At 44.3% G+C, this 26,224-nt stretch overlaps 1 protein-coding gene and 1 pseudogene across 1 annotated transcript; both read right to left on the bottom strand.

Annotated features, from left to right (window-relative positions):
- Nucleotides 1-339: 339 nt before the first annotated feature.
- Nucleotides 340-26,099, bottom strand: YARS1 (tyrosyl-tRNA synthetase 1). The gene is made up of 13 exons (XM_072609800.1): nt 25,962-26,099; nt 25,335-25,481; nt 25,045-25,220; nt 24,413-24,542; nt 17,473-17,553; nt 9,557-9,649; nt 8,892-9,027; nt 8,090-8,175; nt 4,442-4,577; nt 3,842-3,939; nt 2,511-2,704; nt 1,947-2,088; nt 340-1,252 (listed from the first exon to the last, which is right to left on the bottom strand). The coding sequence occupies exons 1-13, from the start codon at nt 26,016-26,018 to the stop codon at nt 1,142-1,144; spliced, it is 1,587 nt and encodes a 528-aa protein (XP_072465901.1). The 5' UTR covers nt 26,019-26,099; the 3' UTR covers nt 340-1,141.
- Nucleotides 10,173-16,298, bottom strand: LOC140504614 (ubiquitin carboxyl-terminal hydrolase 12 pseudogene; annotated as a pseudogene).
- Nucleotides 26,100-26,224: the final 125 nt, after the last annotated feature.

Here is a 26,224-nt window from a genome sequence, read left to right as displayed (position 1 = left end):
AGATCACTTGGGGAGCCCCAGCTCCTGCTGCCCCCTAGAAAAGTCAGAGAAGTCTCAGAGGCTATGTATTTGGCAGAAGTCCTTGACCCCATCCCCCTTTGAGGCTGGGCCTCAAAAACCAGTGCCCTTCTCACTTTCCAACCCCCCTCCCAGTTACAACTGGAGCTGGAAGTGATTAGCCCAGGCAGGTTCCTCTCCCCCAGGTCAGACACACCTGTCTGGGTAGGGTGAATGGCATGTTTGTGTCACCGGGGATGGGGCCCTGGAGCAGGCAGATGGGGGCTCCCTACTGTGACTACAAATTGCTTCCATTCCCCCAAAATAGTTACACTTGGGCACTTACAGTCAGATGCTTTATTTTGATTTATGACAATGATTCAGATTAAGAAGTTACTTCCCACCCTCTTTAAAAAGGATCCCGATACCCCCTTCATGGTATGATGCCAATAACACACACACCTGGCTTAGGGTGTAGGGGTTTCCCAGGTGTCACTCAGGGAGTCTTGGTAGGAAGAAAGCAAAGGGGCCAGGCAGATGGCAGGACAAAGCCAGGTTCTTTGCTTCCTTCTTGGGGAACCCTAACATTGGACAATTATTCATTTAATATTTGCCTTCCCAAGCCCCACAACTTCCTGAGGAGCTGTAATTAGCCTATTCCTGGCATGGTGCGCCAGCCAGAGGCACAGCCCCTGGAGCACAGCTGCCAGATCTGCACCGGAGAGCCGAGTAACAGCTCATTTTCCAATTAGAACAGCATACTTCTCCATCCCCCTCCCCCCATTACACTGAAACTGGATTTTTGGGGAAAGGAATTCCTAAATTAGCTGCCTGTGTAGGGTGGAGAAGCCAGAGTTGTCGCCTCCTTCAACCACCCTCACTCAGTGTTCCCAAGTCCTCAGGAAAGATACTGGGGGAGGCTGGGCTTCTGGGAATGGGGTCTATCTGTGGTTTATGGTAGGCCGTCTCCCACAGGCTCAGGCTGAGTTCTCCAAATCTGCACAAGGGGCATATACAGTGGACGTGTGGAATTTGGAGTCTTAAGTCTGTTGTAGACACCTGAAGACAAGTCTCCTTGGAGGGCCTGATGGATGAGAGCAGCCCAGGAGAGGTAGTGGGAGGGTGGAGGAAGACCACCATGTAGTTAGCCGATGCTCCCTCCCTTCAGTGTTTTACAAGAGACGCAGCCCAGCTTGGTCATGAAGTTGGTTTGCTTCCATTGTGCAATGCACTCCGAAGAGATTTTAAAGTCAGCCTGGGGAGAATGAGAAGCACACAGATGACCCTCTGAGCAACGACCCAGCCAGTGTTTGGGGTCTGGGTAAGGCACTGCTACTGCTAGTAGCTCTGATAGTATCTACGGTTAGCTAGCATTTGTGTGGTGCTTACAGCACTAAGTGCTTTACATCTGACTTTAAATTACATGGTATTTGTTCCTCACAATGACTCTGTGAGGCAAATGTATGCATGCCCATTTTACAGATGAATACAACAAGGCAGAGACTTTCCAGGGTCATACAGCTAGCAGGTGTCTGAGCCAAGGCTGGAATTTGGGTCTTCCTGACTTTGAGTTGCTGCCACTAGATCTGCCAGCAAGGAGCTTGTAATCTATTTGGGGAGCCAAGGTATAAATAAATGAAAAGTGATAATGAGACACTGTCGAGAACAGGGAGCCTGGCTTTATCACTGACAAAGGATGCTCCATAACCACTGAGGGGGAATGAAGGTGTGCCCTTTGCCCTGGAACCACTCCAGGGTTTCTAGAGACACAGCTCTCACTTCTGAGCTGGCTCTACTGAGCCATTAGACTGAAGGGACAGCACCACAGGGAGGCACTGCCTGTGTGGCCTCAGGTGACTGGCTCCACTCTGGCCCTCAGTTTCTTCTACAAAAATGCAGGGACTGGGCTGGCTGAAGCTCCAGCAGGTGGCAGCAGCAGCTCTCCTTACCTGCAGCTTCTCAAAGACTTTCTTCTTAGGCTTGAGCTCCTCATCAGGCTGGCCCTTCTCATAGCCCTCCACAAACACCCGCTCCCCAGGGGCGGAGCCCAAAGGAGGGTCCAAAAGCTCCACCTGGCGGTTTGTCCCATCCCTGGGAAGACAGGATAGCACCAAGATAAGAGAGCTCTAGAGGTGCCCTGAGGTTTCCCCAGGAAAGTCCCATCAGTTGTGGCAGTCATTCAGGCACCCAATTGGGGCTGAAGCCTTGTGGAGGTTCAGGCCGTCCCCATGCTCTGCTGCCATGATGGGAGAGGACAAGCAGCTGGCTCACCCAAAGGGTCCATGTTACCTCAGAATGGCCCCAGTTTGGAGGAGGGATGCCATTTATTGCTAACTTTAAACCTCAGTGCCCCAAGTCTTCCAAATGAAGGTTGCACCATGCCTTGTCAACTGGCACCCCATCTTCTGCTTCCTCGCAGTGTGAGTCAATCCATACAGAACAGTGTGCTTCTTATTCCCTACCTCTGCTCTGCTCAGGGGCATGACCTTTACCCTCTCAGAACCCTCACTTACAAGGAAGCACAGAGAAGCATCCCCTGGGACTCCACTCCTCTCATTTTCTGGGGTTTCAAGTTGCACAGGACCACCACGAGTCTGTCTTGTAGTTCCTCCTTAGGAACAAACTGAACCAGGCCGCTCACCACTGTCCGTGGCTCGGGCTCCCCAACATCAATCTTCTCCAGGTACAGACTGTCTGCATCAGGGTGCTAGGGAGGCAGAAGTTCAAGTAAGTAAAGGCCCACAAATGGGGCTTTCTGGGGGTCCTGGCCCATGCCACATTTTCAGGGTAGCCCAAGACGAACAAAATGACATGTTCACTAACTCCCAGCCCTCAAATCATGCAAGGCATCATCCGCCTTTAGAAACAAGGCTAGATTCTGAATCCAGACCTGGGTCTGAATCCCAGCTCTGCCCCTGCCCTGACCTCCATGAGCACCATACCCAAGGGGAGATCCCAGTCTCTGCACTGTGCTGCTTGCCTCCCTGGCCTGCAGGGAGGGCACTGGCCACAGGGATTGTGACTATCACACCGTGCTTTAAAGAGGAGACCTTGGGGAAGTCACAAAAGTGTGAGATTGGTGCCCTGCTGTAGCCCCATAGTCATCATGGGAAGATAGTGCTTTAGAGAATGACGTCTGGGCACATCCTTCTCTTTAAATGTGATGAGGACTGCTGGGGGAGATGAGTCTAGTGAAAGAGATGAGCTCAAACCTCTTGGCCTAAAAGCTGCTTGAGCCAAAGGCACCTACCTAGATGCCCAGCTCATCTGGGTTTATGACCATGCTTTCAACCTGCCCCTCGCCCCCATCTCCCCCCCCCCCCAATAAAGTCCACCGATCGCTGCCAACTATGAATCTGGACACTTGAGAAGCAACAGCCAGCAACAATGTATTGTAAGGGAGACTTTAGTGGTTAAGAAGAAAAAAACCCAGAAACCAACAGGCCTCAATTCCTCAGTCGTGCAAGCCTCTTGCTCTCCCTGGGAAATATGGTTCTCTTTCTTACCTACCATCTGTGGGCTGCCCTCTCCAGGCAAGGGCAAAATGACAGTGCAGGATAAGGCCCTTAACCAGTTCAGGCATGCTATGTAAGCCCAGATGAAGCCCAGAGAACTGGATTCAGTAGGTAAATAAGTCTCCTCCCTGCTTCCCTAGCTGGCTGTGGTGGTAAAGCAGAGAGGCAGGTCTGACGGATATAGCTCAGCCTGGAAATCAAGTCTCTGAATTCTGACTCACCCCATGGCTACAGAGGAGGCCTTTCCTCTCTGCGCCATTTCCTCCAGATGGAAATAAGGCTGCTCTGACCCTGGCTGGCTTCACCTGGGTGAAATGAAAAACACATACCTTCTCTACACTGATCACCTTCCCCACACGGATGTCCAGTCGGGATGGGATGACCTCCTCTGGCTCCGAGTTCTTGGTACAGCCTTTGGCTACTGGCTCTGGGGATGACAACAGGATAAAGGAGGATGAGAAGCCAATCAGGAGTGTGACTGTGACCTTACAAGGAACCCACGGGCAACCTTTAGATTAAAATCAGGGCGACATGCAGTTTTCCTGATTCATGGTTTTGTCATCTCACACTGAGGTAAAGGGCCCTCTGGCTTGAAATTCTTTGATCTCTTGATTGGCTACTCAAAGGCTGCCCATCTCTGGCCTACAGGCAGTCAGTCTCCCTTCAATGAAGTGGGTTTAACCCATCTAATACCTGTGTGACCAGAGAGCCTCCTGAGCTTAGACCTGGGTTTTTACTGTGCTCTAGGCCCAGAATTTCTTGGCAACATTGGAGAAGCAGCATCCTATCAGCATTAACCCCATAAAAATTCGTGCTGACTCTGGGTCTCCACCTAACACATGGGGGCACTCTTTGGAACGCTTGGGATCCCAGGAAGGGGAGGCCCTCGCCCCGGCCTCCTCTTCATCACTCAGTCTAGCTGGCCTTACTCTGTTTTGTAGGGTCAGGGTAAGCTGCACTGGACAGTTTCTTCAATGCAGGGGCATTAAACCTTTCCCGAATGGGATCCAATAACTTATTCAAGGCCACTTCAACTGAATTTTTCAGATCTCCAGGATGTACAACCTATCACAGGATAAGACAACAAAAATCAGAGAGGAAACAGTGGGGACACTGCAACCTATTTAAAAATCAACAGCACATATTAATTAAATTCAATTCTGAATCTTGTGACATCCACAATTCACAACTGTTTGTACTTTATTTTTAAAAGACTGAATATTTTTTAGAGACTATGTTTTTTCTTAATATTTGCACTCTCAACCAATCAACAAGCATTCATTTAATACCTACTACTACCTGACCCAGGCACTGTACTAGGTACTAGGGATACAAAGATAAAAACTAAATATTCCCTGTCCTCATGGAGCTTATATGTCAACGTAAAGACAGCACATGAGCGCACACGCGACACACATAAGTACAAAACACACAAAGGGAACAGAAGCAGATTTGTGAAGAAAGGGCAGTAGTAGCTGGGGAAGGTCAGGAGGGGCCTCCTGTAGACACGTCCTCCATTCCCAGACTTAGACTGAAGAGACTGGAGAGATTGAAGAGCTGGAAGGGGTCTCATTTAGTCCAAAGAGATTCTGTTCTCCACTGTGCCCACTGATTCGGTGACGATGGAGTGGGTGCAAAGAGGCAGCCTAGGAGAGAAGCAGGGCTAGGGAGAAGAGGGCCATCTCATGGTGCTAACTCAGGACAGTGCAGCTGGATAAAGCTGGCTGTCTGGTCCAGGTCTTAGTGTCTGTGAGATGGCAGACAATGGTGGGGCTGTTGTTTTTGACCTGAATGAACAATTCTACACCCACCAACAACCTTGGTGTCCCTTCTGAGGTGCTGATTCAGAGCAGACCCTTCCTACTGATCCTCTTGAAGGTTTTCTCCAGGGCTGAGTGTCTGAAGATGGAAACATCTCACACACAAAGATGAATAGTTCAGGACCAGGTGCCCATAGTCCTTTCTATTCAATTCAAATCAACAAACACACACTAAGCATTTCCTATTGCCTGGTACTGTGTTTGACACAGGGCAGACACAGACAGAAATGGAAACAATGCCTGCCCTCCAAGAGCTTCTGTTCAACTGGATATGCAACATGCCCATTTAAGGCGGCGGAGAAGATCAGACAACAAGGGTTTTAGGAAAAATGAGGAAGGTGTGCCAGGAGAATCATCAAAGATATGAGAAGAACCCTGAAGGAAGATCTGGATTCTCCAGGTTAGAGACATGCTAGCTGGGGCAGAATGGCTGAAGTGACGCACGAGGCAGGGAGGGGATGCTACGTTGGGGGCAGAGCATGCTGGAAGGGGAGCGGCATTAAAGAAGGCTGGAAGAGCAGTATGGAGCTAAATCGTGAAGGGCTTTTAAATGACAAGCTAAGGACAGTTTGTATTTTATCCCAGTGGAAGTAGAGAACCACCATGCAGGGAGTCTGATGGGATTTGTATGTGCTACAGTCAGTCAATAAGCATCCATTAAATGCCTACTAGAAGCCAGGCACTGAGCTAAATGCTGGGGATACAGAGGTAAAAGACAGTGCCCACCCCAAGTAGATCACGCATGATCTAATGAGGCAGACAACAGGCTAATAAATACAACCAAACAACAAACAAAAGCGGGATAAATAGAAATAATTAACAGAGGGAGGGCCTCAGAATGAAGAGGGGCTGGGACAGGCTTCTTGTGCAAGCTGGGATTCTGGCTGGGACTTGAAGGAAGCCAAAGAAGCCAGGAGGTAAAGAGGAGGAAGGAGAGCCTTCCAGGCATGGGTAGAGAGAATGTCTGCATCCAAGGGAAGGTGGCAGGAAGACTGCTCTGACTGCTGCATGAAGGGCAGATTGGAGAGGGGAAGAGATCAGAAGGGACACCAATAAGGACGCTACTGAACAGTGTGGGTGAGAGGCGTTAGAAGCCTGAGTCAGGGGAATCATGAAAGTGACCTTGGGGACACAGAATCACCAGGACTTGGCCCCTTCTCTCCTCCTTCATTTCCACTACTGACTCAGGCACTTACCACCTCACATCTGAAATAGCCTACTGGTTGGTCTGCCTCGAGTCTCTCCTTACTCTGCTCCATCCTCCACTGAGCTCTCTATGGGATTTTCCTAAAGCATAGGGTCTGTCACCTCTCTACTAAGTAAACTCCACTGGTTCCCCATCACCTCCAGGATCAAACAGAAAACCCTGTTTGCACCCCCAGAAACATATTCCCCATGCCTCATCTCTACTTCCTGGCTTAATTCTACTGCCTTCCCTCCATTATTTTTTATTTATCCCATCTATAGCTTGTTTGCATACAGTCACTTCTATGTTGTCTCCCCAATCTGATTATGAGCTTCTTGAGGGTAGGCAGAGTCTTTTACATTTCTTGGCATCTCCAGCATTTGTGAGCAGGGCCTGGCATATAGCGGGCACTTACAGTGACTGACTGACTGGGGAGGAGCAGTGAGAGGGAAGTCAAAGATGCCTGGGAGTTGGGTAGTGCCCTCAGCAGAAATTGCCAGTCACTGAGCATGTATTAAAGTGTCCATCACAGGCCGTGGAAGCACTGGGGATGTCAAGAAAGGTCACCCCACCCCTAGTCTGCTCCCAACTCCTGAGGAAGACAATAAACAATATGTGGGCAGATGAACTGGGAATGGTTTTAGATGGAAGGGACTAAGATGGATGAGGATGAGGAAGGCCTCGTGCAGAAGGTAGCATTTTAGTTGAGATGTGAAGGAGGCCAGAAGATGGAGAGGAGGAGGGAAGCAGCCAGCAACAGTGCCCAGAGATGGAGTATGTTGGGCAAGACAAACAGCAGGGAGAGCAGGGGGCTGGGCTCCCAAAGTCCTTGGGGTGTGCATGTGTGTGAATGCACATGGGGGGGGGGAGGAGGTATAAGAAGACTGGAAAGGCGGCTATGGTGGTGGTGTTGGGGCGGCTGGGTTTTCTTCCTGGAGGTGATTAGGGAACCAATGGGGTTTCAGAGTAGGGGGTAACCTGGTCTGACTTGTACTTTAGAAAGCGCATTTTGACTGCTGAGAGAAGGATGCCTAAGGCAGGCAGACCCACCAGCAGCTAAATCAATATTCCAGGCATGAGGTGATGACAGCATTCGAGAAGAGAATGGGGAACACTGGAGAGACATTGAAAACAGAACAAATGACAGAAGACTGGGTAAGGGGAGGGTTTTGGTGACTGGGAGGATAGGGATGCACTCCATAGCAATAGGGAAGTTAGCACTAGGGGAAGGCTTGGTGGGAATAAGAATGGATTTAGTTTTAGATGTTGGGTTTAAGACATATGTGGGACATTCAGCTCAAGACGTCCAAAAGGCAGTTGTAAATATAGCTGGACTCGGCCAGCAGACAGATGAGGGTGAGGTGACAGAATTGATGGGTGCTGTTGAGATTCACCAAGGGAAGCAGAAGGAGAGAAGAGGACCCAGGACCAAGCCTGGGGACACCCACAGGATTAGAGGAAGTGGCCAGGGTGATGACCCAGGAGACAGAGAAGGATGGTCAGGGTGTAGGAGGTGAGACAAGAGTGGGGAGGGGGAGACTCTCTTGGGTGGGTTCCACAGTGGATATTACCTGGTCTGCAAAGTCCTTTTCCAGCTCTAGGTAAGCTGTGTAGGTTTTATTGCCACCCCACTTCTCGTCTCGAAGGATCACAAACTCTACAAAATAGATAAGAGGCTCACAGACAGCCGCTGACCCCCAGCTTAGAGCCACATAATTGCACAGTGAATTACGTGTGTTACATCTTAAGCTTCTTTGTCTACCCGACCCTGTGGTTCCTAATTCAGGGATAGGAATACAACGGGGAGGCAGGAGAGACAAAGTGACCTGAGCTGATGACCTGGACACAGGCCTGAGCAGCCCCAAGGGCAGGACATAGCAGAAAGGGGACCAGACATCTGCAGGCCTGGTTCTAGCTTGTGTGACCTTGGCAGCCACTTCACTGATGGGAACCTCAGTCTCCACTGCTGTAAAATGGGGATTCTCCTGAGGCAGCCTAAGGAAGATCATGGACACCAAAGGCCTGCATGCTGCGTAGTGCATGATACCAGTGGGAGGGTATTCAGTCTGTGGTAACCCACTACCTGGAAGTCAGGACTAGCCAAGCAGAGCAGAGGGGGAGCCCCCATTCCAGGATCCTCTTGGCCAGTCTTCTCATTTTACACGTGGCAGAAGCAAGTCTCTCCCAGAGCAGGTAAAGGGGCTATTTAGGGTCTCATACACAGTCCCCAAGGGGCAGGGACAGGACTGAAAGCTCCTGGACCTGGAGCCTGATTTCGGGGTTCCCTTTAGGCCTGCTAGCCTCACTTCACTGGGGGACTGCTCCAGAGGACTGCTTTCATTTGACAAAAATGGCAATGGCAGAACCTCTTACCTGATTTGAGGGGGAAAAGCACATGTCTGATGAAGGCCAACACTCCATTGTTTTCCACATTCCCTGGCTCACAGAAGGCTTTTTTCAGTTTCTTTTTCACATCCTCCTTCCGATCAAGAAGATCAATCTTGGATTCCTGTAACCCATGGGACAGAGAGAATCTTTTGATGGGTTGAAAAATGAGAATACTCCAGCTGATTCTCAAAGGAGATCTGTTTCCCCCATAGGGCAGGTCCCCCACCTCCCACCTTTCCATGACCCTGGGGACTTGTTATGGAGATGGACATGGCCAGAGATCCTTCTCTCTCTAGCGTTCTTTTTCATGATAAGATATGGTGAATGTCACCAAACAAGACAGATAGGTTGGGAGTAACAGGCTAGCACATGAAACACTGCAACACTAGAGAGAAAAAGTATTAAGATTGCGTGCTAGTCACCTACCCTTTTAAAGTAAAAATATGTGTGGGCATATGGATAAGAAACAGTCACACGTATTTGACAACCTCTAATCAGATACTGAAGGTGGGGGGGAGTTTGGACCAAATAACTTCAAAGGTCTTTTTTATCTTTAAAAGTTTTCACATCACTGTTCTTTTAACACCTAGTTTCTATCATTTTCTGCTCCAGAACCACAAGCCACCACTGAGCCACACACGAACACCCACCTCTTCCGAAGAGCTCATTTTACTGCCTGTCAATCCTGGGACCATAGGATTCATCAAGTGGATCCTCTTTGAGTAGCCCAGGGTTGGGAGGTACTAGAATAAGGAACAAAAGGCAGGGAAAAAAAGCAGTCACCACCTCAATTGCTGGCCCAGTATCCCAGATGACCACATTGGTCACCAAGTGATTATTAAGCAGCTTTTAGGAACTGGGTACTCAGGATACAAAAACAAAAGGAAAACAATGCCTGCTCTCAAGGATCTTCCATTCTACTATCTCTAATGACCCAAAGAAGATGACAGAATGAGAAAAGTAGAGTAAAACATGATGAGACTGGAAGGATAGTCAAATAAGTACAAGGAGAGGGAGGATGAGGAAGAAAGAGAAAGGGAAGTGGGGAGGGGAGCTAGGGAGGGAAGGAGGGGAAGAAGAGGGAGGCAAAGAGATAGAAAGGGAGAGAGACAGAGGGGATCTCAAGGGCACCTGTAAGAGTAGCAGGGTGAAGAGTCACCTCATTGGTACAGACTGAAGTAAAAAGAGTGGAGGATGATGGCGAGGGGTTTGGAGAGGAAGGTAACTAGAATATTGGTCTTGTACTCAGAAAAATGAGTTCAAATCTTTTCTTTTTTTTTTTTGCACAAATAAACCAACTTTAATAGATTATTTTGTATTTATATTGAGCTGTTCTCCAAGGAGCTCAAATGTTTTACAGACATTATATCTAATTAATCCCCACAACAACCCTGTGAGGTAGGTAAACAGGGGTAGGTACTGCTCCCACTTTACAGATAGGGAGAGTGAAGCACAGAGAGGTTAAGTGACTTGCCCAAGGTCACACAGTTAATTTACTGAAGAGCAGGATGATTCAGAATCTATTTCCCAGCTCCCAGTCCAATACTCTATTTGAATTGCCTCATGAAGTCTTTCACAAAAAGTGTTATTAAACAAAGTATCAAGAGTAGTACATTATGAAAGTGAGGTCTTTGTACTGCTGCCATCAAGGACATACAAAACAAACTGATGGCCAGAGGCAATGAGGCCCATATACATACAGCTCCCATGTCCCTTTCTCCCAAGCTCATAGCTACTGTCTTTAATCATCTTCTAAACACAAGATTTATAAGACAGAGGCCATGTGACTCAAGAGTAGGACTTTATATAGGATACTCACCCTTTAAAGAAGATACTTCATAGAAATTTTGCTCCAACATACAAAATATGGGACTGCTATCCCACTGAACATTTACATAGTTACACAGCAATCAGCCACCATTTACAACTTAAGACAATCTTTCCCATCCTTATCTTAATCACAATCCACCACACAACATTATAGTGCTTTCTATATTGGTCGTTTTTCTTGCTTACTATATTCTATTCCTTCCTTCCCCACCTCAACAGTTTAAAAAATAAACCATAGTTTCTGACGTTGACTTTTTACTTAGCTTCAGTTGCATTAGAAGTAAAACGTAAATTTAAAACGACCACTCCCACAACCCCTACCCCCACATATCATTTTATGAAATATAGTGTAGATGCTGTGAAGAAACAGAGAAAAAATTGTGTGACTTATCACTGAACTCAATAAAAATGCTGTAACTTGCTAAAGTACGAAGTATAACCTTGGCTTTTAATACATTTTAAATGTAAAATGTAAAAATGAACATTTGTTAGTTAGCAACTAACATGATATTATGCAAAGGACTTCTTTCTATCTTCACCCATGAAATAAGATGATTCAGCCTTCATTTTCTTCCTTTCCCCTGTACAGAGAGAGCTGTAGAAACACAGCTCTAAATTCCAAGAGAATTTGGTATAAGCCCTTATAATAAAAAAAATCACATTTACTCCCATTTTCATGACTTTCTTTCACATGCTTGGTTTTTCTTTCTTTTATTTGTTTTATTCTCTCTGCCATGCTGGTAGGTTAGGCAGGCTATGTACAATTTGTACAAAAAATTTTAGCCAAGGTAAGGCTTTAGAAACTTTGCATCTTAAAAAGCAATTTGTTAAAATACAGCTCTACTTTCTTCCTGCACATGTGTTTAAACAGCCCAGTTAGTTAAGTGACCCTGTTAAAGATCTGTTCAGCTGAACGAATAGGTGAAGTCTGTTCCTGAGCTAAAAGTAAATGCTGATTATAGCAGCGAAGAAAACATTCTTTTTTTTCATATTTTAACAGTATTAATGAAATAACTTTAGGAAATTACAGTAAAGCACAAACAAATTACTCTCTGAAAAGGGGTGACAGAACATTCAAAGCCTGATTGCTATTATTTCGAATACATATTCACTTATTTTTCCATTAAGTTACATTCAGCCACTGTCAGACAACATACTGATGCATGGAAAAGTGTCAATTGCGATAGTTTACATGTATATTTTACACTACACATTACCTGGTGCTGCCATGATTTAAATAGTGCCTAAAGTTACTTTTTAAAATCCAAAACAGAAAATCTTAAACAAACAAAAATAATAATTTCGGAAAATTCTTTCCAGTATTATTTGCAAAACTGCAAAAATGCTGGCTTTATTTTTTTGGATTCCTAGACTATTCAAGAAAATTTCATATTGAAAGGGTGCACACTCAGCTAATCATCCAGGCTGCTAAAGAGTGAGTGGATCATTTCACAAGGAAAGAAATGACATTCCGAAATTATCATAACATGTAATGTCAGATTTTCCAAGCACATCCTCAATGTGAAGTTAGTATATTTAAGGACTATAAAGAATCATATATCACCACTGCACCAGCATCTCCTTATGATACACATTTCTTTTCTCATTCCAACAGTTGTAAGAAAAATTTCAGAGCTTTTTTTTTCATCCAAGTTGAATAGAATAGATGATTTAGAAATTAAAATGACAGGACAAACTATTTAGACAGAGATACCAGTTACTCCTGGAAAAGAAAATTTACCTCCTCTCATAGAATTTTTCTTAAGATATCTTAACTGATTTTAAATAGAATTTAAATTTATCCTTCAAAATAGAAAATTAAAACACTTTAAGGGTATAACTGAGTAAAACTAACAGAAGTATTTTTAAAACTTGTTGACAGATCATTGACAATTCATACAATACTTAGACTCTAGCAGATACAGTAAGTCAAATAAATAAGAATAAACTATAATTACAAAGCCAGTCTTTCCCCTTGGGGAAGCAAAAAGCCACCTTTGACCAATTGTTCCCTACATATACACATACTGTATATTATTACAAGCTTCTTCAGAGAAGCAAAACATACCTGCCTCCCTGACAATGGAGTTCATTATGTTAGTCTAGTATGTCAGGAAGGCAACTACAAGTGTTGGGCCCAAGATTATTTCAGGTTTACTCATGAAAAACCACAAAATATGCTCTCCAAACTGAACATAAGCTAATTTATGCAGTGTATTCAGTGTCTTCTTTTTAAATAATCAATACAATCTAGCAGAGGTTCCTATTCTTTCTATTGCACCCCAAAGGCTTTCAAATTTATGGGTACAAACAACAAAGAAAAATGCATGTCAATTACTGGAAGGCTACTCTGACAAGAGAAGCTGGTATCTCTGATTTCAAATTATTCTTGCATGGAACTGTACAGACAGCATGATACCTGAGCAAATAAATCAACTACCATGATATGAAGGGCTTGTTAATCCACAGTCTTTGCACGTTGTGTGCAAAGTGCACTACTGCCGCCCCCTGGGCTCCCTGCATTTCACTTTTCTTGAAAAATCAGTGCTTGATCCTTTCCCAAATAACCAAAGAAATGAGGCAGAATGTCTCTTCACCACAGTTCCCATTCAGTCCCGAGACTGATAGAAGAGGATGTAACCAGACTCAGAGTTCTTTGAGATGTCTACCCGTAGAATTCTTCAATAGCTTGTGCATCTATTTTCTCTACAATGTCATCATCAAACAATAACCAAAAATCGTGACTCTTAACTATTGCAACGTAATGGCCTCGATTAGGACCACTTCCACAGTGAACCACAACAGCAATAAGGTCATACATTCTGTCAGGATTGGTGGCATCTCCTGAAGTGTTAAACAGTCGAAGTTCTAAAGGAAAAACTACCCGATAAGAAAGTTTTGTGTGTCAGTGACGCTGATCCATATATTTGAATCTTTTCAAGTGCAGCGCCAAAATCATGGGCAGATTTTTTACTTTCATCCTTTTGTGTGCTTCCTGTTTGCTGCGACATTCTTCGCAGGAATATTTGTATTCACTGCATAGAGTTTCTGTGTTACTAAAACCCCTTAAACAGTGAGTAATTGATGTGTTTTGTTCCACATCAACAGAAAGATCTAAAAAATCTTCATCTTTGCTACTTGTAGTTCCACAAGTAAGACATCTGGTTTCATTAGTTAATGTTCCCTGAAAGATCTCATGAACCCAAGTTGGGTCTGGTGTGCTGTTGTTATTTTCACTGTCAATATTGCCATTGGGCAGACGGCCATTTTGCTTTTCCTGCTTTCTCTCTTCTTGTAAAATATCAGCAATTGTGTTTAGTAGGTAATTCAAAAACTCATGTGCATCTTGCTGCATGTAGTTGTCAAAAAGTTCATTTTCTTTTCGTAACCTTGTTATGAACTTCTTAGGAGGTATTACTCCAACCTTTTTCTTCTGAGTGGCTATACTGTGAAAGAGATCTGCTAAGCACGTAAGAAGATTCTCTTTCTTCCTAGGTTGACTCTTGTAAGCTAGAACTTTTTCCCGAAATGGACAGCAAAAATAAAGTGCTTGTAGAACTGAATTGCAGTAGCAGGTGTTTCCAAAATTGACTAAACCAAAATAGTGTTCATTGACTGGAAACTGTTCTGGACCAATCTCTTTCTCTAAAGCCGAGGCATTGGCGCCCATGGTACAGATGGAAGCAAATTTGGAGACTGTCATTAGGATTTCCATCCGCCCAGCGCCATCTTCCACCCAATCACAGCGGCGGTGGCGCCGGGCTCTGAGCACCGGGCGTGGGGGAGGAGGAGCAGGGGAGCGGGGCCGCCGCCCTCAGTACCGGCGGCCCGACAGCCCCAGCCCGGCTGGCCGACCAAAGGACCGGCCGAGCGACCCACAGACCGACCCCAACAACAGTCTGAGCCCGGCACTCCAAATCTTTTCTTAGACACTAGTGTGACAATAGGCAAGATGCTTAACCTCTCTGTGCCTCAGTTTCCTCACTTGTAAAACAAGGATAATAATAGCACCTACTTTACAGGGTTGTTGAGAGAATGAGAGTACATTTAAGTGCTTAAAGCTCAATAAAATGCTAGCTATTAGCATTATTAAAAGAGGGAAAGGGAAAACGCTTGGAAAAGAGCCTCTATTATCTCAATAAGGAGAGGAGGCCCTCAGCTGAGAAATGGAGGAAGGTTTGAATAGTCTCTGGGTGGGAAGTGGAATAGAGAGTCAATCAGATGAATGAAAGATGTGTTTTGCCACAGTAAGGGCCCAGTTGAGATTAGATATCCTACATTTGTAACAGACCTAACTGGCTGGCAGGGTTTGGGGACTTCTTCCAGCTCCATTCAGGAGGAGCAAATGAGGGAGATGGCAGAGCATCAAGAGGACACCTAGTTGAGATCAGTTCTGACCACATTAGTCACTTCTCAACCTTCCCTTTTATCTATTATATGGAAGACCCCAAACAAAGGCATCTCACAACCCCGACCTGGAGTTATTCAGTTGATTTTAAATTATGCCTCTTTGTCCTGATATGAGCACACACCCTTCTTCAGTGCTGACCAGTACAGAGCATAGCCTTGGCCCATTACTATTAAGAGAGTTGCTTGGAGCATGAGAGTTTACTGGGTGGGGAACCAGTAGCCTTCTAAATCCTTAAATCTGGCCTTTTGACTGAATCCAAATTTGTTCCCCACCCCTGGTTTAGGTGGTCTTCTCTGGGCTACACAGCCAGTATAGGATATGGTCAGAGGTGGGGCTTCACTCCAGGTTTTCTGGGCCACTGGGCAGCTCTCTATTCAACAGGACAGGCTGCTCGTTCATGTCATCACCATTCTTTCTGCCTGACTCTGGTTTCTGTACTCTAAATTCTACAAGGCTACGAGAGTATTTTTTTTTTCCATTTACCTAAAAGTTTTCCAGGGAACAAGGAAGTTTAGAGCCTTATATTGACTTCCTTTTTTCCCTTCCCATTCAAACAATAATCCCTTGTATTTGAACAGTCCTTTATAGTTTGAAAAGTGCTTTCAGGGAGGGAGAGGGAGAAAATCTAAGATTTATGGAAGTGATTGTAGAAAACTGAAAACAAATTAATAAAAAAAAGGCAAATTTGTTGCAATGCAAATAACATATAACAGTAATATTGAAATTGGAATATTATGGGATAAAATTGAAAAATGTATTATGCATAAGAAATTGAAATAATTATATATTTTAAGACATGGACAAGTGTTTAACAAACTTCATAGAAGAGAACATATTCAGTTCTTAAATTTAACATGTTTGAATGGAAAAAGTCTTGATACCAGTGGTTGAAAGGTCTTTTATTTCCTTTTGATTATTAAAGATATTTCATGATAGTAAGTTTGTTGATGGAGAAACATCTAAATTTTATGTAGGATAGTAAAAAAATTCAATATTTCCACAGATGATAGGAAATATGATGAAAAAAGTGCTAGACCTGAAGTCAAGAAGACCAAAGTTCAATCTCGGGTCAGACACTGACTGCTTTATGGGAACATGAGCAGGTAACTTTCCTGAGCTCCAAAGCATCCTAGGTAGGTGGATCTCTTCAGTGAGAAGTTCCCATTTTGACAAACTCACAGTTGCTTGGTGTATTAGTGTTCTGTAGATCAGGCAATATATTGATGGATTAGCTTTTTTCCTTGGGTTGATATCACAATTGACAACAGTGATTCAAGTAATAAATTTTTTCCAATCTCGAAATCAAACTTTATAGAAAGTTTTACCACAAGTTTCCATCTGATAAATAGAAGTATATATATAATAATAATGATTTTACATATTTATACCTATTTGTATCTAATGGTAGCCATCTCTAGGGTGGGAGAGAGGGAAAAAAAGAAATTTACATGATAACTTTATTACATATTTTAAAAAGGGATAGAAAACTGGACATAACAGACTTTTGGTTTCATGTGCAATCATCTTTTTTATTATACTATGTTGTAGAAATTGTTTTATTCTAAAAATCAAAAGTAAACTAAATTTTAAAAATAATAAGTGCTTCCAGATCTATTTTCTCATTTGATTTAATAGATTTAATTGAACAAACATTTGCCAAGTATCTATTAAACTCAAAGCAACTCTCAAAGCAACCTAGGAAGTAGGCAAGGTAGGTATTAGTCTTCTTTGACAGATAACGATTATAGAGGCATTTCTATAATGTATAACTTTTATAAAATAATTTATTACATTATCTCACTTGAATCTCACAATAACTATGTGAAAGCAAGGATACTCAAAGGGTTAAGTCCACTTCACAGATGAAGAAATTGAGAGCTGTGACTTGCCCAGCATAACAGTTAGTGTCAGAGGCAGGATATGAACTAGGGCCTTTCTGTCTCTAAATCCAGGTTCTTTCCACACTGCTGACTTCAAGGCTGGAGAAGTTACAGTGTTTGCCAAAGATCAGAGAGCAATTAGGCAGCTGAGAGTCAGACTGTGAATTGAGGTCTTCCGAATTCTAGTGTAATATTCTTTCTAATACACTGACCTGTGTATAAATAACGTGGGCAAACTATTTCTACCTCAGTGAAATGGTAGCCACCTCTAGGGTGGGAGAAATCAGGCCCAGATGCAAGGCAGGGGGGATTCATTCTCCTGGAAAATAAAAATAAGGACTATACCTCACAAGATGGCCAAGGTCTCATTAGTGGTGAGTCTCTAGCAATGCATAAAGTAAAATAAATATTCAATTGAAATCTGAGGTCCCAAATGGGAACTCACCTTTTCAGCAAAGGTAAAAATCTTCCTCTGATCAACTCCTCCAAACTGGGCATCTACTTTCAGATATTCCTCATCTAGAGCCTGTGGAGAGAAGAAAGGAGAGCATGGCTTTCCTTCAGAGAGAACAGAAGCCCACCAGAGATCAAGAAATTGCCAAAAGGGAAATCAGTGAGAAGACCACATGACAATATTCAGTTGTGCCAATGTACTAACTCATCTATATAGAAGAAAGCCAGGATGGTAAGAAGTCAATTCCTGGAGCTGACTCTTTCCCTTCACTGCAGGTGGAGGCACTCAGACCAGCTGGGTAAGCTTGGTCCACCACTCACTTGTGCTACTTGTTCACCCCAACCAAACACAATTAATTTCAGCAGAACATGCTCAAGATTTGTTCAAGGCCTGGAAGTCTTGTGGCTTCCTACTGCCTAGAGGATAAAATAGGAACTTCTAAGCATGACATTTAAGACTTTCTATAACCTTCTGGCTTCCTAGATAATGTATTTACAACAGGGGTGTTAATCTCAAATAAAAAGGGACCCCTGCAAATCACATATTGACTCTGACAACCACAGATGAACAATACTTATGCTGCATTTTATTTTTATGTGTAACTGGGAAAATTACTCAGGAGGGGTTCCCAAGTTTGATACCTTTGATCAATAGAATCACCCATCCACAACATCAAATCAGATGACCAACGCCCACTGCTGGTGATTCACACCATCACAAATTATACCAGTAGGAGGATCCAGAAGGCACTGTTAAAGACTGCAAGCACTGGCCAAATAATGGAAGCCCCTTAAGTGCTTGGCCACATGGCATCTTCTTCAATTCTTCCTTATTCAAAGCAAGAGTTTCCAAAGGGAAAAGCAGTTTTGAGAGCTGAGGAGCTGGGTAGGAAAATAACATCTAAAAACAGGATTTGAAGTTCTGAATCACAGCTCCAAACAAAGAACATGCTTTTGTTCAGAGATGAACACACCTAACAAGGGCCAGTACATCTATTTTTGCCTGACTTTCCAGAAGAAATCAAAAATATCTATAGTCATATAAAAAATACTTTAACTATTGATTAGACATATGCAAATTAAAATAACTTTGAGGTTTCAGCACTCCTCTCAGAAATGACAAATTCTAGAAGGGAAGAGGAAAAACAGGTATACTAATGCATTATCTGTGGAGCTGTGAACTGCTCTGACCATTCTGGAGAATATTTTGGAATTATGCCCAAAGGGCTATAAAACTAAGCATATCCTTTGATCCAGCAATGCTACTACTGGGTCTGTATCCCAAAGAGATCATAAAAAAGGGAAAAGAACCTATACGTACAAAAATATTTTTAGCAGCTCTTTTTGTGGTGGCAAGGAATTGGAAATTGAGGGGATGCCCGTCAATTGGCATCAGCATCCCCATCAATTGGGGAATGGCTGAAGTTATGACATACAACTGTGATGGAATACTATTTTGTTTTAAGAAATGATGAGGGGGATGATTCCAGAAAAACCTTGGAAGACCTATAAAAACTGTTCAGTATACAGTAAGAGTAATATTGTAATGATGATTGACTGTGAAAAACTTAGCCACCCGGATCAAGACAATGATCCAAGCAATTTGGAAGGACTCATGATGATACCATCCACCTCCAGACAGAGAAATGATCAACTGTGAGTGCAAACTGAATGATCATTTTCTCACCTTATTTTTTTAAAAATGTTTTTCTCAATTTTACCTGTATAATGTGTATCAGGTTAGTTTTCTTAGTGGCTGGGGGAAGAACTGGAGGAAGAGAATTTGGAACTCAAATTTCTTTTAAAAAAGGCCAAAAATATAATAAAAAATTAAAAAAATACATTTGCCTGGAGTCTTGTCAATCTAATCAACTGCCTAAACACATTCACTGAGGTCTCAGAGGTGGCCTGAGAACAGCTACAAAACAGAAAGATTAGCTGGAGAGACACAAAATCCAAGAACTAACAATAAGACTCATGGTCTTACATGTTTATACATAAATGAACAAAAAACATTTAGTCAGCCTTACTATGTATGAGGGAAGAAAACACAAAAGACAGTCCCTCTCTTCAAGGAGCTTTCTCATTCTGGCAGTGGTGGCAGCTGCTACATCACAGGGATGGTGGATGACACAACATCTGGAGTGGATAGCTGGATGGGATGGGAAGGCTGGCTTCAGGCAACTACATCCAGTGGCCCATATGCAGCCATGCTGGCTCCACAATGCACAAATTATGGCCAATAAGCAAGGTAAACAAGAGGTCTGAAGTCCAAGGGTCAAACCTGCCCACGTAGGCACCACTGAGACTTAGCAGCACAAAACTTGGGATTATAATTTGGCTCTGGAAAGGCATACCACGTTAAAAAACAGGATAGTTTTTAAAAAAGCAATGGGTGAGGGATCAGACTTGCCTATTAAAAAACATAAATACTTATGTGAGGAAATAAGGAAACAAGCGTCAAAGGGAAGTATACCTGGAGGAGCATCTGGTTGAAAGATCAATGTGGTAGAGGCAGAAGCAATATTGTAATCAGAATTTATTACAAACCACCTGGTTTGAACAAAACACTAGATGAAGAGTTTGGGAAACGTAACAAACCTGCCTTGGAGGCACAATGGAGAAAGGACAGGGAAATTAAACCTAGCCAACTGCTGAAGCTCTTTTGGACCAAAACTGATTAATTAATAATCTGAGTTATTTTATCCTTTGAATAATCTTATCCTTCAACAGGTGGAGAAAGCAGTAAGAGGAAGTGTTATCTTAGGCAGAAGTCATATCAGCAAGGAAGGAGTAGTTGTTGGGATGGAAGAGATGGGGCACTTGGGGGAAGTGATTATTGTATCTGAATTTCTGATAAGAGTAGAGATGGGTACAGTCTGACTTCCAGCTTTTTGGAGAACAGATTTCAAAAGGTATAGAAAAATAATGGACAGGATTAAAATTTTAAAGGACAGGTGAGGTTAAAAGGGATGGAAGGCTGACATGAATGCAAGTCAGAAGACAGGAAGAGAAATGATTCCAACAAGGGAGAAATGGGGAGTTTTCTCAAGAGACTGATAGGGATACACAGGGACCTTGTGGAGACAGACACATACAAGAAGCAACAAGTACAAAACCACAACAATTCTTCAAGAAAAGTGTTAGCGATGTTCAAATTCAGAATGAACTGGAATGTAGTAGGATGTTAAGAATAACCAAAAGATTTTTAAAGCTACATTGGGAAAAAGAGAACACTCGAAGAAGGCAGAGGATCACTGCTCTGGGTGGACAGGACTCTGCGTGCACTCATCTCCTGTTTCCATCCCTTAAATGCATTCCCTCCTCCCCTCAGTCTTCTAGAAGCCCCAACTTCTTCAAGGCTTAGCTCAGTACTAGCTCCTATAGAGAGTCTTTCTTGATTCCCCTTCTTTTCAAAATATTACTGGTATACAAAACACTTTAAATATTTATTCCCCTTTTCCCCCTGCTAGAATGAAGGCAGGACTTGTTTCACATGTGGTTTTTATCTTGCCAGGGCTCAGCATGGCCCTGCACACAGAATGTGCTTAATAAACGTCTGTGGGATTGGATTGGAGAAGAGAGGACAGGGAGGAAAAGGACGAGTAGCGGTGTTTTTACTCTGCCAAGTAGAATGATCTTTGCATTGGAAAAGACAGAATCAAAATGACTAATAAGGAATTGACACCCAAGATAAGCAGAGAGACAGTAAGAGAACACCTAACTGCTGCTGATGAATTTGAGTCATTAGATCCAGGTGGACTACGTCATTGAGTAAAAACCTGCAGATGTAACTGCTGAGCCAGTCAGTGATCTGCTTTGAAAATCAAGAACAGGAGAACAGGAGAGAGACTGCAGGATTGGAGAAGCACAAAAGTCCTGATCTAAAAAAAAAAAGGCAAGAGGATAGAATTCACTATTTATAAGCCAGAAAGTCTGTGGAGAGCCAGAGTTAACCTGAAGGACTGACCGAAGCAGGGAGAGGTCATCCAGAGGGTGAGAAAGGGGGATTGACAGGGCCTCCCCCTCCCTGGCTTCTTCATGTTTTCTTACTGCTTATTTCTTGAGGACAGCTGCAGCGTTTTCTAGGAAAGGATGTGTACATTCTGTGGCTTGGGATCACAGAACTCGGAAGAATGTTTTGTCTTGGGACTGACTTTCTCCTGAGAACTATTGAATTCACATGAGATGTACTGATATGTTTGACTATATGAAGGCTTGCTGAGCTACAATAAACTAGTCATGTACAGACCGTACAGGCTGGCCTAGCCCCCGCTGCTGCTGTCACTTTTCAATCACTGCCATGCCTCCAATCAGCCAGTTGCTCACAAAAGTCTAATCAATTCCTGGCAAGACTCTGAGATGTATTATTAAAGGGTTAGTAAACATCTAGAAAAGGAAACAATGGACCAGAGAGCCAGGTTGTGCAAAATTACCCTAATTTCCTTTCCTGATGGGGTTTCTCCAGTTGTCCTGATCTATATCTGCCCCTGGACCCACATGGCTCCAGAGGAGAGAGTGAGGCTGATGACTCTGCAGAGCCCTCCCTCGCTGTAATACAATTCACTTGCAAGTCATGGCATCAGCTTCCTGATGTCATGGTCCTCTTCCAGAACACAGGACAAACAACTGTGCCAACAACAGCAGCAATCTAGACTGTTTGATGGGGCAAAGGCTGGAGCTAAGCATTTGACAAAGGCCTGTGGAAAAGTTGAAGAGAAATGGGCTGGAGGTATAATACACAATCGGGATTCTGGGAAGAGTCAAAGATTAGTTGATGTCACCTAGTAAGGAGGTCTCCAGTGGGGTGTCCCAAGGTTCTGCACTTGGCCCTGTGATATTTCACAATGTTAGTGATGACTTTAAGGTAGGGAGAGATGGCATACTTATCCAACTTGCAGATGACACAGTGCTAGAAGAGGCAGCTAAAACACTGGATGAAGTTAGGATTCAAAAAAATCTCAAACAGGCTACAAAAATGGGCAGAACTAAGTAAGATAGAATTTAATGGAGATGAAATGTAACATCTTAAACTTGTGTTAAAAATTATCTTCACAAATGTAAGATGGGGAGACACAGTTAAACAGTGGTTCATTTGAAAAGATATCATGTGATTATAGATTTATAGTTGGAAGGGGCTTTAAGGGTAATGAAATATTATCAAATGAGACAATATTTATAAAAAAAAGTGCTCAGCAGATCACAGAGCACGATCCAATCCCACAGACATTGGTACTTAGGTGTTCTATAGAAATGCTTATTCCTTCCCCCTTCATCAGTTCCCATCCCCTCCTTTTACCATTGAGGATATCGAGGTCGAGTGAGGGGCAGTGACTTGCCAAGGGTCAGGGCTCAGGGCCTCTAGCTCCAAATGTAGTGCTCCTACTGTGCCACTTTTGGGGGGATTTTAGTTGACTGCCAAGTTCAAATGAGTTGACCATGTGATACAGCAGCCAGAAGAGGCAAATGCTGTTCTGTGTTGCATTAAGGAAGATAGCATCTGGGACTAAGAAAAGCAGTAGCTTTGCTATAGTCTGCCCAGGGTCAGTATAATAAAACTCAGTTCCAGGGGCCACATTTTGACAAGTACATCAATACGCTGCAGGGTGTTCAGTGGAGGGCACATGGGATGGTAAAGGGCTCTCAAGATCATGACCTATGAAGATCATTTGAAGTGACAGTAGATGTTTGGCTAGAAGGCAGACCTGGGATGAGTCAGGATGGCTGCCTTCAGATCCCTGACCAGCAGTCCTATGGAAGAGGGATTAGACTTACTCTTTTTGGCCTCTGGAGGGCAGACCTGGGGCCCCATGGCTAGACATTGCAAAGCGGCAAATTTAGCTTTGGAGGAAAACTTTGTGATGATCAAATCTATTATTTCAAAGTAAAGTGTTCTGTTGTGGGAGGAGGTGGGTTTGTCCATCTTCACTCGGGCCTGTGACCACTGCGACCAGAACCTTTCAGCTCTGGGATTCTGATTCTAACCCTCCTTTACAGATTTATTTCTTACCACTCGCCTTTATGTACTTTTCCATCTTTCTACAATTCAATCAATAAGCATTTACTAAGCACCTGCTATATGTCAAATACTGAACTAAGGACTGAGGGGCACAAAGAAAAAAAAAGCGAACAGTCTTTACTCTCAAGCTTTACAGCATAAGAGAGAGAAAGAGAGAAGGAGAGAAAGAGAGACAGAGTGTAGGAGTATACACATCTAATTTCAGAATATACAAAATAAACACAAGGTAATTTTTTTTTGGAGAGGGGAAGAGTAGAAGTTCAGGATAGAAAGGGCTTTGAGAAGGAGGTAGCACCAGTGGAGTTGTAAAAGAAATGAGAGATTCTAAGAATCCTAAATGAAGAGGGTGTTTATCACAGGGAAACAGAGGGCAGAGGAAAGGCATACAGTTAAAATATCATGTGCAAGGAACAAGTAAGGTGGACAATCTGGTCAGACCACAGAGGAATAGGAGAAGGTGAGAAATGTATAATAAGGCTGGAAAGAAAGACTGGGGCCAAGTTCTAAACAACAGTAACACTAGAAGAACTGGAATTTAAGAAGACTTTTAAGAAAATTGTGTCAAACACAGTACATTTTTTTATTCATAAAACAAAGAAAATAGAAATAGGATGAACATTTTTATTCCCAAATAAAACTGTAATACTTTATTTATGTCAACTGTTGTGCCTGGCCCTTCTAGTATAAAATACCTTGCTCAAATGATATGAACAAAGGTGGGGAAGCACTGGACAAGTTGAGAAGCAGGGGAGATTAAGACTAAAAGGTAAGCTGGAGCCAGACTAGAGGACTATGAAATCCTAGACTAAGTGGCATGGGCTTCACCTTGTAGGCAGTGGCTTGTCACTGAAGGTTTTTCACAAAGAAAGCAGTGTTTTAAAAAAATAATGTGTCCCTCCCTTCGTCTAAATACCTGTAGTCCTGGGTAGAGCAGACCACTCAACAAGGGGTGTTCCACCTGTTTCACTACTTCAGCTCCAGCTTTCTTGGCATCATGTTGGGTGACCATCGAGGAGAGTCTGTAAACATCCAGTGTGTACTCTCTGGAAGGGAACAGAGAAGACATGAAAATCAAAGAAGATACAAAATTCCGTCCTTGATCTCCTCCTTCAACCCATGACTTAACTAGGTCTAGGAAAAACCTACTGATAAATAATCACCTTTTCCTTCATCTTAGAACATGGTCTAAGACCTTTAATGGAATCATAGACCTGATTCCTGTCATATCATGAGCTGCTATCAGATCTGCTGCTTTGCTAAATCAACATGTTTCTTAACCACAGCCTGAAAAGAAAAAAGACTAAGTCTAAAACAAACTAAGGCTCAGGCATAAAAGAGCTGTAAAAAACAAATATACAGCTATAGCCATATGGGAACTACCGGGCAGGTGAAAGAAAGGCTGACAGATTTAAAAAATCCAACAATAAAGTAGCTTCCAACCCTATACTTAAAGAGCATCTAGGTTTCAGAGGCCCATAATTAGACAGAGACTTCACTGCAATGAAGAGGTAAGGAGCAGAAAGGTGAGGATTAAAGGTCACTCACTTGCTGAGCTGGTAATCCGTGCCTTTGACAAACTTTAGCTTCTCCAGGGAAACCCCAATACTCTCCAGCATGGCTTTGATCACATTTTCGTAGTAGGAGGTCCGCAGCTCCAGGAGCTCCCAGGGAGCCTTCATGTTGTCCAGGTACGCATGCAGATCGGCGAAGAGGACTGTCACCTGGGGAGAAGGGCACAGAGAGGCTCTGCTGAGACGGGTCCTGGTCAAACCGTCCGTCTCACGTCCCGGCCCTTCCCCACGCCCAAAGCCCTGGTCAGAGGGGACTGCCCTCACCTCGCAGCCTGCTTTCAGGAAGTCGGCGATCTTGGACATGGGCACAAAGTAGGCCACGTGTGGCCTGCCGGTGGTTGCAGTCCCCCAGTAAACCTTCAGCTCCCGCTCCTTCAGGATCTCCTTCAGCTTTTCTTCCCCGAGGACCTCCTGTTGCAAAGCCAGAAATGGGTGAGGCCCAGCGTCTGCGCGGAGGATGGGGGGCCGTTAGGCTCTGCCAGTGCTGGAGGATGCCCACGGTGGGAGAGGGGGCACTGAGGGGCGGTGCTGACAGCTCGGGAGGGACCCTGTGGGGGCGCAGGTGGGCGCAGATGGGAGGGGAAGGGAGCCTTGGAATCCGGCCCCTGCCACGTCCTCCCACCCGGGGGGCCGGAGCCTTTCTAAGCCTGAGTCCGTCTCCGACTGGACTTCTCAGACCCCTCTCAGCCCTCATCCACGTTCCCAACAGAGGAGGGACCTCACGCGGAAGGACGGAAGGACTCCGGGGGAGCGGAAGAGAGGGAAAGGGACCCCCGCGCCCCCAAAACGAGACCAACAAGGTCTCCAAAAGGGCAAAGGAGGGATCATCTTCGCTGGGGAGGGGGCCGGTGGGGGAGGGGCTGCGTGCCCGGAAGTCGTGCGGGGAGCTACCTGCAGGTTGCGGGTGATGAGATGCAGCTTCTCCTCTGGGGTCGGCGCGTCCCCCATGGTGGAGTCCGCGGGGGGCTGCTAGCACGAAGGAGCCCCCTGTCAGCGCGCCCCGCCTCCTACCTCCGGCCCACGCCTGCGCCCCTTCCCCGACCGAAGCAGGAGCCGGCACCGCGCGCACCAGAAACAGTCACGTGGAGCCCTCGCCGGGTTGCATCATCCGGGCTCCCGGAACATCTCGCGTGGTTTGGGACCATTCTTCTGCT

The sequence above is a fragment of the Notamacropus eugenii genome, chromosome 5 (genome assembly GCF_028372415.1).
Source record: "Notamacropus eugenii isolate mMacEug1 chromosome 5, mMacEug1.pri_v2, whole genome shotgun sequence".
NCBI lineage: Eukaryota > Metazoa > Chordata > Mammalia > Diprotodontia > Macropodidae > Notamacropus > Notamacropus eugenii.
Note: the sequence above shows the minus strand (reverse complement) of the source record. Positions and strands in the feature narration are given on the sequence as shown.